Raw genomic sequence first — 15,677 nt, 5'->3', positions numbered from 1 at the left:
AAACAGTTTGGTGGTTCCTCAAAAAGCTAAAGATAAAATTATCATATGACCCAGCAATTCTGCTCCTCAGTATATACCCCCAAAAATTGAAAACAGGGACTCAAACTGATACATGTATGTCAGTGTTCACAGCAGCATTATTCACAATATCCAAAAGGTGGAAACAACCCAAGTGTCCATCAACAGATGAATGGATAAACAAAATGTGGTATATATATACAGTGGAATATTACTCAGCCATAAAAAGGAACGAAGTTCTGATACACGCTAAAACATGAATGAACTCTGAAAAAATTATGCTAAGAAGCCAGGCACAAAAGGATAAATAGTGTTTGATTCCATGTGTTAGAATACATAAAATATCTAGAATAGGCAAATTCATAGAGACAGAAAGTAGATTAGAAGTTAATCATGAAGAACCTAGGGGCAGGACAGGAGTAAAGATGCAGACTACTAGAGAATGGACTTGAGGATATGGGAAGGGGGAAGGGTAAGCTGGGACAAAGAGAGTGGCATGGACATATATACACTACCAAACATAAAATCGATAGCTAGTGGAAAGCAGCCACATAGCACAGGGAGATTAGCTTGGTGCTTTGTGACCACCTAGAGGGGTGGGATAGGGAGGGTGGGAGGGAGACGCAAGAGGGAAAAGATATGGGGATATATGTATATGTATAGCTGATTCACTTGTTATAAAGCAGAAACTAACACACTATTGTAAAGCAATTATACTCCAATAAAGATGTTTAAAAAAAAAAAAGTTGTTAAGATGGGTTATGGGAGGAGGGAATGGAATGTTATTGCCTAATGGGTACAGAGTTCTGTTTGGGGTGGTTAAAAACTTTTAGAAATACATAGTGGGGATGGTTGCAGAACATTGTGAATGTAATTGGTGCCACTAAATTGTACACTTAAATGGTTAAAATCACAAATTTTATCTTATATACATTTTGTCACAATTTTAAAATCCCTATATATAATATGCAGTGGTGGACTGGATTAGGCTTGTGTGAGCTCTCTAGAGCCAATTGTGAGCTTCTCAACTGCTTATTCAGTGATGTTGGTAGCTTGAAATTGGCCATGGTTGGGAGTGCTTACACCATGGAACTTAGCAAATGCTACAAACAGGGCTCCACCCCAATCCCCTTGAGCCAGTCGTTAAATATTTACTAGCTCACCACTGAATATATGAGTATAAAAATGCATGGAAAACTATCTGGAGACATAGATGCCAAACTGCTATTATCTCTGGGGAAGAGAGTAGTAGTATGGCAGGCATGTGAAAGTAAACTTATACTTCCTACCATATATACTTCCATAGTGTTTCAGGGTTTTTTACAGTGAGCATATAGACATATATTTCTTGTACTGCTTTTAAAAAACAGAAAAATGTGTATATGTTGGGACTGTGGTATTGGTGATTTTTCTTGAGAGGCTAAAACCAGTCACATACACTACCTGAAATGGCCCATGAAGAGGCTGAAGGCCAAGCTTGGGACTTGGATTCCATTTCCTCAGAAATCTGCTTTCTTCTTGCCCAATTAAATGGAACTTTTTTGTCTCTTCATAGGTTACCCTACAGCCTATCCAGCTGCAGCCCCTGCCTACAATCCCAGCCTGTACCCCACCAATAGCCCCAGTTATGCTCCAGGTAAGGAGAAAGTGAAGACAGCAGTGGTGAGTGGGGTGGGAGGTGAGGCTGTATTTGGGGAAAAAGAGCCTGAAACACTTGCTGGCCTTTCCATGTCCTTAATTGCTCTGGGCTCAGCCTGTCCACGCTTGATTGTCTAGGGAGTCCCCTCTGGGAACTGGGGCAGTTCAGCCTCCGGGAATAGAATTTCTTCCATTCTCCTTGGGACTTAAAGTTGGCCCATCTCTCTTCTGCTGGAATATCTGAGATGTGTATCCTCCTCACAGAACCTTTTCTGCTCTTCCAGTATCCACACCCAGTTTTTGCTCGGTTTCCCCTGAGGCTGCCGTTCACACACACACACACACACACACACACACACACACACACACACACACACACACACACACACACACACACACACACACACACACACATCCTCAGTTTCCCCTGAGGCTGCCATTGACACATACACACACACACACCACCCACCCACCCACCCCTTCCTGGACGTGGATTTGGAAGAGAGTGAGAGACTTGCCACATTTTCAAGCTGTAGCAAGGAACTTGTTTTTCAAAAATAATAAAGGCCCAACAGTCCTTGGATAGAGCTTGAAATAGATTTGAAAGTATCAAAGTTTGTTTCGGTTTGGGAACAATGCAGAGGTTTTACCACCATCTTGACCCCCACGCTCAAAAAAACAAGCCACTCTCAGCTGGTGCTTTTAATACTCAAGGGGCAGGAGAAAGAGTGTGGGCTCTGCAGTTAGTAAGTCCTGGGTTTGAATCCTGATTACTCAACTCACTAGTTGTGAGTCCTTAGACAAGTTACCTCACCTCTCTGAGAAATGTGCTACCTACCTCATGGTTGTAGATGGTTTTATGTAAGTTCCTCTTCATTTACTCAACAAGTATTTATTTGCTGAATGTCCTCCACACTAGAATAGAAAAAGGAAGGATGCTGTCTTTGCCTGAAGTAGCTTACAGTCCATTTGGAAGCTGACCTGTGAATAAATTCATGGCTGTATGGTGTGATGAATATTGTAAAAGGAATACATACAAGAGGAGAGTAAGTGGAGGAGGGAACAACCTCTGCCTGGAGTTGAGAGTGTAGGGGAGGCTTCACAGAGGACCTAGCAGTGGAGACTTGAGGGAGAAGTAAGAGGCATTCTTTTTTGTTTGTTTGGTTGTTTTTTTTTGTTGTTGTTGTTAAAAGGCATTCTTTTAAACATACAAAGGAAGAGTTGGGCATTCTAGGCACAGTAGAGCCTGGGCAAAGACATGGAGATGTGAGGAATGACACTGAAGAACCTTGAAGTAGTAAGAATGGTTGAAGCATAGGCTCTAGGGTGGCAGCGTAATAGATGAATCTGGACTACAGATGTGCGAGGGCCAGGTTTGGAAAGGCCTTGAATGTCATGATAATACCCTCATTTTCTTGTTTAGTAATTTTTTTTAATACTCTTTGTTTTATTTGGCAGCTGTGACTTTTTTTTTTGCGGTATGCAGGCCTCTCACTGTTGTGGCCTCTCCCGTTGTGGAGCACAGGCTCCAGACGTGCAAACTCAGCGACCATGGCTCACGGGCCTAGCCGCTCTGCGGCATGTGAGATCTTCCCGGACTGGGGCACAAACTCACGTTCCCTGCATTGGCAGACGGACTCTCAACCACTGCGCCACCAGGGAAGCCCCAGTTGTGACTCTTTAAAATAATTTATTTATATCTTATTTATTTTTGGCTGCTTTGGGTCTTCGTTGCTGCGCGGGCTTTCTCTAGTTGTGGTGAGCGGAGGCTACTCTTTGTTGCCATGCGCATGCTTCTCATTGTGGTGGCTTCTCTAGTTGTGGAGCACGGGCTCTAGGTGCACAGGCTACAGTAGTTGTGGTGCGTGGGCTCAGTAGTTGTGGTGCGTGGGCTCTAGAGTGCAGGCTCAGTAGTTGTGGTGCATGGGCTTAGTTGCTCCACGGCATGTGGGATCTTCCCAGACCAGGGCTTGAACCAGAGTCCCCTTCATTGGCAGGAGGATTCTTAACCACCGTGCCACCAGGGAAGCCCACCGCATGCATTCTTAACCACAACATTATAGTTGCAGTTGGCTAGAGAGAAATTGAGGTGTTAGACTAGAGCAGTCAGATTAGAGAGGAAAGGGAGAGCAGACAGGAAGAGCCTTAGATTGTGGGGACATGGGGAAGGGAGAGATTGGAAAGCTCCTGGAGTGTGTAAAGTACTGATTAAGTTTTAATTTTAAAGCACACAAAACATCAACCCACGTCTAACTTGATTTTCCCCAATTTTACTTTTGAAAAGTCAACATATTTCTAAACTGTGACTAAACCAACCCAGACCATTTTCTCACACAGTCCACTAGACAGGGTGGTATTAGCACATTGTATCAGAAGGCCCCAAACTGCGAATTGGAAGACCGGAGTTATAGCACTACCTCTGCTACTGATTTTGGTGTGACTTTGGGCAGATCCTTTTCCCTTTGGAATTACACATACACACAACTGGTCTGTGTCATATGTTGGGAGGCTGACCTCTGCTTTTACCAGGTCTCCTGACTGCAGTGGAGGAGCTGACTCAAGGTCAGAGAGGACAGTGTAGTACTCTCAGCTTCCTCCCAGCTTCCTCCCAGAGCTGGCCGTTTGTGATGCTGAGAGATGCCTGCGGGATAGAAGCCTGCAAAGGAGCCAGGCTCTCAGGTTTAAATTCCTCTCAGCTTTTTCAAGAAGACCAAGAAGTTGCTTCAGAAAGAGCTATTTTTAGCAGCTCTGAATACCCAAAGATGTCCTCTATCCAGGATGCAGGGAAATATTTCACTCCTTCATTGGTTCTGAAAGCAATGTGGGTACTTGAAGCTTTCTTCCAAGCTCTTAGTGACTTCAAGGATCTTACTTAAGAACTGTTTGGCCCCGCAGGAGGCAGAGCCAATAGAGACTTGTTTTCAAAACCTGGAGACCAAAGGATGGGTCATATTAATGGTAATCTGACTTGAAGATGAAGGGAAAGGATAAACAGGATAACTAATATAGATAAAAATGAAATACCTCCTCACACAAAAAATCTGTTTATCAGTCATTGTCATCTGTTGTCTCACTTGATTTCATAGCAGCATTGTAAAGTACAATTACTCCCATTTTACATATGATGAACCTGGGGAAGGGGAGGGAAAAGGAATTTGAGTTTTCTGAACACCTGCCATGTTCCGGACACTATGCAAGTCTTGTCACAAATGTTAATTTTTTTTCCATAATCTTGTGAGTTAGAGCTTCTTGCCATCAGTTTTGCTCAGAGAGGTTAAATAACGTGTCCAAAGTTGCACAGATAAAAAGCAGTGGAGCTCAGATTCAAAGCCAAGCTGTCTGCCCACAGTCTGTGCCCCTTGTACAGCACCACGCTCTCCCAGAGGTCTCAGGGAATTAAGTGCCTCTGCATTGGTCCTGGCCCTCTAGGACTTTAAACAGAGCTCTTCAGAGGCCAAAGATGATGGTTTTGTCCCTGAATCTTTACCTCCTCTAGCACATAAAGCCTCTGTCATGTGTGAAGTCCCTTTGCAATGCTTGGGAGACTTGAAATTTATTCTTAGCATGGACAAGCAAAGAGCAGGAACTTGGACTTACATACTTCCAGGCAGTTTCTGGGTCAGCTGCCTGGAGGATGTCATGGCATCCAAGGACGTACCCTTCCTCAATGAATGGGCTTTCCTGGATGGCAAGTCTGTCACCCTCTCCAGGGTAGAGGTACTTTGCACCCTCTGCGTTCACTGTTTCTTGCGTAGCCTGGGGGAAACTGCTTTTTTAAGACAAAGTTTGTTTTTGTAACTGCAATATGTACTACTTTGCACAGATTCTTAGTGGTAATTTCAACTAACATTTCTATCCAACAGAGTTTCAGTTCCTGCATTCAGCTTATGGTAGGAGAGCTATTTTTCCTCATCTGTATTATGGCCTATGAATGTGTTATCTCGTAACAACAGTAGATCCCCTCTCCTTCCCTCCCCAAATCCCATCCCCTAGGCTTGGGCTCCCCCAGGTGGCTCAGCAGCAGTTCCTGAAGCATGCAGGAATGTGTCTGATGGTGCAAAATCATGGGTTGGAGACACACATGAACCGTCCCCTAGGGCAGCAGTGAAGGATCATGGCACTAAAAGGCGTCTCTCCCATTCCTCACCTCTGGGGTCCCATCTGACCTAGGTCAGAAACCTTTACCCTCACATGGCTGCTGAATTCAAACAAACAAGTGAACAAAAATTCCTGGGTCTCTATGGCTCCTCTGTTGGCTTTTTGGCAGCCCGTGCGGAGGAGTACCTGGATTATGCCTGTAAGAATGCAAAACACCAGTCTGCCCCACGATCAGATTTTCCATCTCCATTGGCAGTCTCACATGTTTGAAGACCTGGTTAACTTTAGATACAATCTATTCCCTTAGCCCAGATCTTGAGCTCTGTCTCATTTTGGGGGCATTTTCCTGGATGGTGAGAGGTGAGGGTCAAGTGTGCTAATAAGCCAGGGACCAGAGCTGGATTCTCTGGGCAGTGTGGACTCCAGGCCCAAGGCACCACGGGAACTTCTGGGCACCTGTGAGGGTCCCAGCAGTGTAACTTGACTAGGTCCTTTTTTGTCATAGACAGGAAGGGACCATAGGAGGGACTTGCTGCTTTCACCACCCTCACCTGGGCTGCTCAGGACAATGTTTTCGTAAAGTCTCTGCACACTTTCTCAACTTTTAACCTTGACTTATTTGGATGTTGAAAATTGAATTTGTGTGTGGCACATCTTTTAGGAGATGAGCTATGAAAATCTCTTCTTGCTGCTGCTGTGGGCTGCGTGATCTTGGGCAATTTGCTAATGTTTCCAGGCCGTAGATAAAGTGTTTTATTCCAGATGATCTCTGAGGTCCCTTTAAATGCTAACAGCTTGCCCTCTTATAATCTTATTCTTTCAATTTTGCTAGTCACAGACCCGTTTCTCTTATTGTTTATGAGGAGTCATGTTTGTTTGCCTCAGGATATATGAACTTGAACAGAAGACTCCATAAAAAGTGAGAGAAGCTCTCCTGCCTCTTCACCCCTCCTGTTATAGCATCTGAAATAGAAATACTAAAGTGTATGTATGGAGCTCTTCTCTTCACAAAATGTTCTGTCCCAGACCCTAAGCTGGCCCTTTGAAAATACAAAATTCAGTAAGACAGGGTTCCTGTTTTCAAGGAGCTCAAAGTTTAGCCGGGGAGATGGACAAACTAGCAAGTACAGGGGCTTCTAAGAATCACAGGAACTGGGATAGTGAACCAAGTGGGATACATGAGGGGGCTGTGATCAAGAAGTGGGGAAAAGAAAGGACTTCATAGTAGAGGCGAGTCTTGCAGCTCCTGGTTGATGGATTAATAAATGTCTACCAGGTGGCATTTGGGGAAGGACATACCAGGAAGAGTGAGCAGTGTGAGCAAAAATACAGAGAAGTAATGCTTCTTGGCATAGTCTGGGAATGGTGAACAGTGTGTGTGGCTGTCATGTAGGGTTTGAGAGTGAGAACAGTGAGTCTAGAGAGATCATAGGACTAGATCACGAGGGGCCTTGAGTGCCACACAAGGAGTTAGGTAATGGAGAACCATGGAATGTTTTTAAGAAAGAAGTTTTAGTGATTAGGTTTAAGTCTTAGAAATATCACTCTGACTGCAGCTCGGAGATTGGAGTTGGCAGGTTTAAAAACAAACAGAACAATGAGGAAGCAGTTGCAGTAATTCAGGTAAGAGGTGAGGAGAGCTTCCATTGAAGCTGTCCACACCTGTGGGGATGGAAGAGTGGACAGACACCAGAATTAGAAACTGTAAGACTGGCTGACACTTGATTTTTGATCCTCACAATCAATACTATGACGCAATCAAGGAACGGTTATTATTGCCATTTTATGAGACAATAGACGTGAAGTTTAGAAAGGTATAGTGACTTGCCCAAGGTCCCACAGCTAATAAGTGGCACAGCCCAGGCTGGAACTCAGATTTCCTGACTTACTACATTGTTCAGGATGATGGTCCCTTGCTGCCTCTCCTCCTTGTAAGTGTGCTTAACAGATTGTTCAAGTGTCAGAGGGCGTGAGGGCCCCGTGTCCAGGGATGTGAACAACCCAGCACTTGGACATGGGCCGCATGCTGTGACTGGGCCGCGGCCCTTCACTGCCATGGGTTCTCTCTCTCTCTTTTTTTAAATTGAGGAATAGTACATATATAGTACTACATAAAGTGCAAAAGTACGTAGTCTCAAACGTACACCTCAATAATATTTGATGTATATACACTTGTGTTTATTCAAAATATAGACCATTTCTAGGAGTCTGTACCTTTCATGGCACCCAAGAACAGGCATACCTGTCAGCAGCGTCCTCTATTACCATACCTCTAAAAGCTTCAGTTGGATTGTCTTCATCCCACAGCTGAGCTCTGAATCACTACCAGCAGCAGAATGGGTTTCTTTAGAATTGTATATGGACGTATAGCTAACTAATGAGGAAGTCAAGTTGACAGCTGTTATTTGTTGTTTTTTGTTTTCAGTCTTCATATTTATCCAGTTATTTAAATTATTATGTATTCATATATACAGAAAAATATAGAAAATATTAGTATTTCTTTTCTTTATAATGAAACCAGAAGAAAATACCCACTTCTTCAGGAACATGTATAGGTTAGTTCACTTGCTCAGTTGGGAAACACATAATCAAAGGCACAGTCGCACTTGCTTCTTTCCTGGTTAATCTGGAACATTGTTTTACTGTGTGTAATGCTGTCTTGTTCACTCTCTGGTTGGCGTGTAGCTGTGTTGCATCCCCAGCTAGACCATAAATACCTGGTGTGCGGTGACCATGACCCACGTGTGTTCCTTTCCACCGTGGCGCTCCCCTCAGTGCTGAGTGCAGTGTAGGCCTCAGTCACTCTTTGGTTAATTTTGATTTACTTACTTTAATTGTCACACAGTCCTTTAAGCTAATGTCAGACTTTTGGTTTATGATTAAAATTATGGTAAAGATGTACCGCTTGGGTTAAAAACTGGACCAGAACAGGTCCTCCAAATTCTCAGCAGCCAAATTTAGGCCTCCTGCTCCCTGGTGGATTCCTGTGGGGTCCTGAGGGCCTGGGCTTGGTCTATCTGACTCCTCAGAGCTACATGTTTCACTTTTTAGGGAGTTGTTTTAGGTGGCCAGGGCTTTCCAGCCACGTGGAGTGGTAGATTCTAAATTCGGAGCCATCTTAATAAGATTTTTCAACACTGATTGGGTCCTTTATTAATTCCCACCACTCCACCCATCCCCGCCCCCCAGGAAAAGAAACCCATGATAATTGTTTAAATTGACTGCCCTCCTGTGTTGTCTGCAGAGTCATGTTGTAATGTCCAGCAAAGGCCCTGGACTCTGCATTGGAATTCTGCTGGATCTCCATTTTCTTCTACCAGAATTCTCCTTTTAGTGTCACTTCCCTGCCCATGATTTCCTTCTTATTTCTCAGCATCCGCTGTATATACTGCGGGCCATTGATGCAAGCGCAGAGTCAGCCCAGAACAGCGATACTTCTATCCTTGGTTCAGCAAAAACAGTAGAGTCTTTGACCTCCTCCCCTGACCCCAGTACTTCCATGACTGAAGGAACCAGAGGCATTTCCTGTTACCTGGGCAGGCAAAGGGGTTTATGGAGATCTCTCTGGAGGTGGACTATCCTTGTCCTGATGGAATGAGAGGGTATAGGCAAACTTGCTTCTCATACCACCCTGTCTTACCTAGCCCCTTGTTAAAATGTTTCACGTATATCCAACTGTTGCCAATACTATTATACTTTAAAACACCCCATATCCATGTCTCCCAAGACCTTATTTGAGTGGAAAAGATACTGTTAAAATCATTCTTTAGCCATAAGTAGAAATTTGGGTCAAGAATATTTCTCCTCGGGAATTCCCTGGCGGTCCTGTGGTTAGGACTCCCCACTTTCACTGCCGAGGGCCCGTGTTCAATACCTGGTCGGGGAACTTGGATCCCAAAAGCTGCGTGGTGTGGCCAAAAAAAAAAAATTTTTTTCCTCTATTGTTTGAAAATATATCAAGGGAGATACCTAAAATGTTAGGCAATCCCTCCCCCCCACCTTTGAAACCCTATTTCCTCTCTCCTTCCCTACAGGACACATGAAGGTAAGTTTTTTCAGTCACTCCCCACTTCTATTCCATAGGAAACACCATCCTTCAAATTTCTCAAGCTGAGCTTTGAGTCAGCCTGGGAAGTCTCTGCAGATTTCTTTCAAACTGAGCCTCATCTCTATTTCACACCTACCCCAAGTTTGACATTTGCTTTCTTAGTGGTCCAAAAGATCATCTCTAATTCATGAGGTGATATCTCAGGTGGAGCACCAGTAGCACCTCAGCAGGAGACATAAAAGGTGTGCAAGAGGTTTGTCTGGCTCTGGCAGGTCTACAGGAGAAGAAGTTTGCAGGGAGTGTCCCGCTGGACAGCCTTTGCCTTCTAAGCCACCAAAGCTCAGTCCCTTTAGAGGAGATGGCAGTCCAGCAAGGTTCATGTCATGTGGTTATTAGTATTTTGGGGTCGCTCTTTGAGAACAATTTGTTAAATACACCTCCAGATGAGATTTCAGGCATAAAAAGGGGCACTCAGTTGATCTGGCTCAGTACATAGTCAAAGGCTCCGAGTTGCTACATGTTAACGAGCAGGTGGCTAAGGAGTATCCCAGAGTCTTAGGCTAGAATGTCAGGCAGTAGAAGGCAGTATTCATAAGCATTTTCATGGGTTTGGTAGTGGGTAGAAAATCCTGACTCTCCTAGTTAGTATAAGCTTAGGTTTCCTCAGTTTCAAATCATTTAGAAGGTCACTTCAGCACTCCTCCCAACCACTCACCATCACAGAAAGCTGAACCATCCCGTGTGTCTGAACAGGGCCCCTTGGGTTATATGTTTCCGTCCAGCACAAGATCCTTGCTTTGTGTCTGTGATTGGTGGTGCCCACTTCTTATTTCTGCCTAATGCCATTCTTGTGTCTTCCCTTAAGCAACTCTGCTGATGAAACAGGCCTGGCCACAGAACTCGTCTTCCTGTGGCACTGAAGGCACCTTCCACCTCCCAGTGGACACCGGGACCGAGAACCGAACTTACCAAGCATCCTCTGCGGCTTTCAGTAAATACAGCCTGTCTCCTCCTTTCCTTGTTCCCCTTGGTTGGGACTGACTTGTCTCTTAGGAAGAAAGGAAAGGGAACTTTTATAACTGACATTTATAGGACACTGTTTTAAGAGGTTCTCTCTCCTACCCGCCAAAAAATTGGCCCTCCTCATATAGAAACGGTCATCCTCTTTGATCACACACCCTGCTTTGAGGAGACACAAAGCAGTGAGGGAGAGAGAAGGAAGTATTCACCTGGCCAATGAGTTTGATGAGGGAAGGACTGTTACTGCATTTCAAGGGAAGGACAGAGGGCACTTTAAAGTCTTGTGGACTTTTGAACAGAGGGGGCTCCTCCAGCTAGCACAGGGTTTTTCACCCTCAGCACTGTGGACATCAGGAGCAGATAATTCTTGGTTGGGGGGCGGGGCTGTCCTGTGCATATCTCCGGGGGCAGAGTTGCCCCCAGCTTGAGAAACACTGCCCTCGTGGAGGCTACACTGTGAGAGCAAGGTATGTGCAGGAAGTCCCTGTGAAGGTCAGAAACCATCTGGGCCATCAGACTGGTCACGTTCACTTGAGGCTCAGTAGAGTGACTGATGGTTTCACCTTCACATCTGATTTTTAACGCAAAATGGCTCCACTGGGTAAAATGAGGACCACTGTTTAGAAATGCCTGAGTGGCATTTTGACTCTGTATGAGGAAAAGCTTCATGCCTTGTTGCAGTTGTCCAAAAGAGGAGTGGCTGGCTTTGGATGTGGTGAGCACCAGTCTCTTAAGTTGTACCAGCAAGGGCTGCACAGGCCCTCAGAGGGATGTTGCAGACTAGGCCCAATGGTCTGGGGTTCAGTGAAGTGTTAATCTATTAAGTAAGTAAATTAGAAGAATACATTGTATTTAAAATTTTTCTTTAAAATGTTATTTTCTCCTTAGCTATCGTTGCCCCTTCAGGTCAACATCAACTTGTGTTTATACAACATAACTCTCACCTTTTGCAGAATATGTTTTCATGATCACCCTCTCATTTAATCTACACTATAGTCCTATTTGGGTAGGTTTTTATTCCAGTTTGAAAGCTGAGGCTCAGAAAGGTAATATGCCCAATGCCATCCAACTGGTAAGCAGCACAACTAGAAAAGTGTATCACCCAAGTTTAGTTTCTATTACTGACTTTTTTTCTTGAGATTAATTTTACTCTTATTTAAGAGAGGAGTGATAGCAGTAGGGAATTTTTCCAGGTACCTATGATATTATATATGTAAATGGACATATACATGCATATTCTGTCTTATATCTGCATATATGGAGGTAGATGCATATAGACACACCTGCTGTGGTGTAGCAGAAAGAAGCCTGGAGTGGAAGACCAAAAGAGTTGGATTCTAGACTTGGTTCTGTGTAACCTTGGATAATTCATGTCTGTGCTTCAGACCTTGTTTTTTCCAAATGTAAAATGAGTGGGTTGGACTAGGTCATCTTTAAGGTTCTCTCTAGCTATTAGGCTCCTGATTCTATCACCTTGGTGCTGTATACCCAATATCCTCCACTCTTTCAGGGGCCTCCTCTCTAGCTGCCCAGACCAGTAGTTGGCCAACTAGCCTTTGTTCACACATCTCCAGGTATGGAGTATTCATTCCCTCCAGAAGCAACGCTTTCCACAATGAGAAAGTCTGAGTATTAGAAGGCCTTGCCGTCCACTATGTTGACATCTTCCTGAAGTTCCACTGAAAAGTCCAGTAGCTATATCCCACTGTCCTCTCACAGGCTATCACAGTCCCTAGAAAGGGCCAAGATGTACCCTCTTTCTTTTTTCTTTTTTCTTCTTCTTTTTTTTCCCTATTTCTTATAATCTGTAAATAGAGGTGGGATTGACTGGTCCTCCCATGTCCCACCAGAGTTCCTCCCAGCACACAGATTTTGTGGCTTCTAATACCACAGAAAACTCAGAGCACTTTGACAAATTCAATTTAATTTCACTAACACTTGCTAAGCCTGTTTGTAGTTAGGTCTCCCTCCTACTTATTCGGCACTCTCTTGTTCAGCTGCCAACAAGGAGACTGGGGAGTCAAGGCAAGAATCATACATAGAGCTTTGTCCAGACATATAAATCTAATAGTCAATAAACCGATCAGTCTAAAAGGCATCCTTGATGTGAGGATCAATGTGTTTGAAGGTGGTAGGGAAGGTGTGTGTTAGGGGCTCTACAACTGAAAAAGATTTATGACAGTGCAGAAGGATTGAAGAGAGGGCTGAAAAAGTTTTATCTTGCTAATGTACCCTCTTTATTACCCTATTTGATGGAGTCTAAAAGTATGGTTAGCAACCTGAGAGAAAGAATAGGGTACCATAAACAAAGCCTCTTTCATAAGTCAGGGCTAGGAATGCTAGTGATCAAATTCCTTTTTTCTCTCACAATATTGCCTTTAATGAAATGAAGACACAAAGGCCAATATACCAAATGTCCAAGATTGGACTACAGAGACGTATAATTTCAGAAAGGGGCTCTGCCCAGGGCATGGTAAGTCCCGAACTCTGGGCCCAGCCCCGCACTGATTTGCTGTGCAGTTTTGGGAAAGTTGCTTCTCCCCTGGGCTCTAGGTTCTTCATCTGAATTGGAGAGGATTGAATTCAAGTCTCTAATGTCCTTAAGGTATAGCATTCCAAAGTCCTAATTCTGTAACCTTCAGACAGAGGTAGAACTCTTTTCAGGAGACCCAGGCCCTGAGTGAGTGAGTTGAATCTAAGTTCATTTGAGCAAAATCAGTGAGTTTCTGTTTTGACTTGGTTTTGTTTCATTTTTGTTTGCATCAATTCCAACGGCTTTTTTTTTTTTTTTAACTTAGGTGCATAAAGTAATAAACCCTGAATTTTGTGATACCCAAGGTAGCCCAGGCTACAGCCCCAGGGGAATTTCCAGCGATTCTCAAGGGTATGGACAGAACCATCAGTCAGTTGTGGAATGTCCTCTGCAATGATTTTCTAATAAAAGTCCCACTGAAATACTCAGAACTTAGAATATCAGCACTAGAAAGGTCCTCTGATATTATCTAGTCCTCTGATATTATCTAGTCTAGTGAAGGTATTCCTTGAGAGAAGAATTGACCTGAATCACTGACAGAGCCCAGGACTGGGACCACTGTAGTCAGAGGAGGGAGCACTGAGTCCTGGGTCCTTGTGAGCCATCGCTCACTTGCTCTCGTCTCATCTGTGAAACGTTTGTGTCGGTCTTGATGATCTCTAAGGTCTTTTCTAGCTCTGCAGTTCTGCTTCTCCCTTCTCAACCTGTCTGGACAAATAGGCAAGGCCTTCTTCTCCAGCATCATCTTTTTGGTCACTAAGTGTGTTTTGGCTACTGATTTGTATTTTGAGTTTGTGTGTGTCTCATTTCATAACATGAAGAAAGGATACATTTGTAGACAAGGTTATTCTTGGATGTGGAAACCAAATTCTGCTGCAGTCTCTTGGAACCTTTTGATTTTCCTCAGAGGGATAATCTCAACACTTTGTAAGATGGTTGTCCTTATGACAGAGAGGGTTAGTGCAGGCTTCCTCAGAGGACAAAACTTCAGCACACATTCTCTGGCAGCATAAAGGAAAGTCACCAGCACTGTTGGCCTGTTAACTTTAAAGAATCTTAAAATCATGGCATTTTAAACCATAAAATTTTAGAATCTTAGAATCCTGGAGTCTGTGTTCCAAGCTGGATCACGTCATAATAGTTTAACCTCCTATGTACTGTCATCTTTCAGACCAGTCTCTGCTTGTATACCCCCTAGAACAGGAAGCTTACTATCTCTCTATACAGTGAGAGAGAAAAGAATAATAGCTAACCTTTATGAACTGCTTTTAATGTGTCAGGCATTCTTTTTTAAAAATTTATTTATTTATTTATTTATGGCTGTGTTGGGTCTTCATTTCTGTGCGAGGGCTTTCTCCAGTTGTGGCGAGTGGGGGCCACTCTTCATCGCAGTGCACGGGCCTCTCACTGTCGCAGCCTCTCTCACAGCGGAGCACAGGCTCCAGGCGTGCAGGCTCAGTAGCTGTGGCTCACGGACTTAGTTGCTCCGCGGCATGTGGGATCTTCCCAGACCAGGGCTCGAACCCGTGTCCCCTGCATTGGCAGGCAGATTCCCAACCACTGCGCCACCAGGGAAGCCCTCAGGCATTCTTTTAAGGGCTTTGCACTTAATTAGTTAATGTATTCATCACAGTAACCCTATGAAGTAAGTGCTATTATTATCCCCATTTTATAGATGAGGAGACGGATGTATTCTACAGCTGTTAAGTAGGAGGGCTGGTGTTTGGACCCAGGCAGTCAGTGTGGCTCCAGGCCACTCATAATCACAACCCTGTGTAGCTATGTAGCTTTCCGAGACAGGCATCTTAGGATTCAGGGGTGTCCTGCCCACCTGCGTGGAAGAGAGGTGCTCTCCACTCTGGCAGGACTCCTCATACCCTGTTTTATTCCTTTAAATCAGGAGTTAGTAGGCTTTTCCTGTAAAGGGCCAGATAATAAATATCTTAGGCTTTTGGGGCCTTTTGATCTCTGCCATAACTACCATCCTACCAGTAAAGCAGCCATAGTCAGTATGTAAATGAACGGGCATGGCTGTGTTACAGTAAAACTTGATTTACCAAAACAAGCTACAGTCACACACACAAAATTACAGTTTGCATGTTTTAAATGTGAATAGGATGCATAAAAGATTCTGTGGTGGGCTTCCCTGGTGGCGCAGTGGTTGAGAATCCGCCTGCCGATGCAGGGGACACGGGTTCGTGCCCCGGTCCGGGAAGATCCCACATGCCGCGGAGCGGCTGGGCCCGTGAGCCATGGCCGCTGAGCCTGCGCGTCCGGAGCCCGTGCTCCGCAATGGGAGAGGCCACAGTAGTGATAGGCCTG

The 15,677-nt window shown here is 44.4% G+C and overlaps 1 protein-coding gene across 4 annotated transcripts in view; it reads left to right on the top strand.

Moving 5' to 3' along the window:
* FAM168A (family with sequence similarity 168 member A) overlaps window positions 1-15,677 on the top strand; it is a 203,289-nt gene that overhangs the window by 176,349 nt on the left and 11,263 nt on the right. The window contains exons 3-5 of one of the 4 annotated variants that reach the window (XM_059069708.2): window positions 1,574-1,654; window positions 5,520-5,546; window positions 10,668-10,793. In XM_059069708.2, the coding sequence (XP_058925691.1) occupies window positions 1,574-1,654; window positions 5,520-5,546; window positions 10,668-10,793 (234 nt within the window). The remainder of the gene's footprint in view (window positions 1-1,573; window positions 1,655-5,519; window positions 5,547-10,667; window positions 10,794-15,677) is intronic. The other 3 variants (XM_059069713.2, XM_067038869.1, XM_067038871.1) reach the window with 3 other exon arrangements.

The sequence above is a fragment of the Kogia breviceps genome, chromosome 7, assembly GCF_026419965.1.
Source record: "Kogia breviceps isolate mKogBre1 chromosome 7, mKogBre1 haplotype 1, whole genome shotgun sequence".
Classification (NCBI taxonomy): domain Eukaryota; kingdom Metazoa; phylum Chordata; class Mammalia; order Artiodactyla; family Physeteridae; genus Kogia; species Kogia breviceps.
The sequence above is the reverse complement of the archived record's forward strand: the minus strand, read 5'-3'. Positions and strand labels throughout refer to the sequence as shown.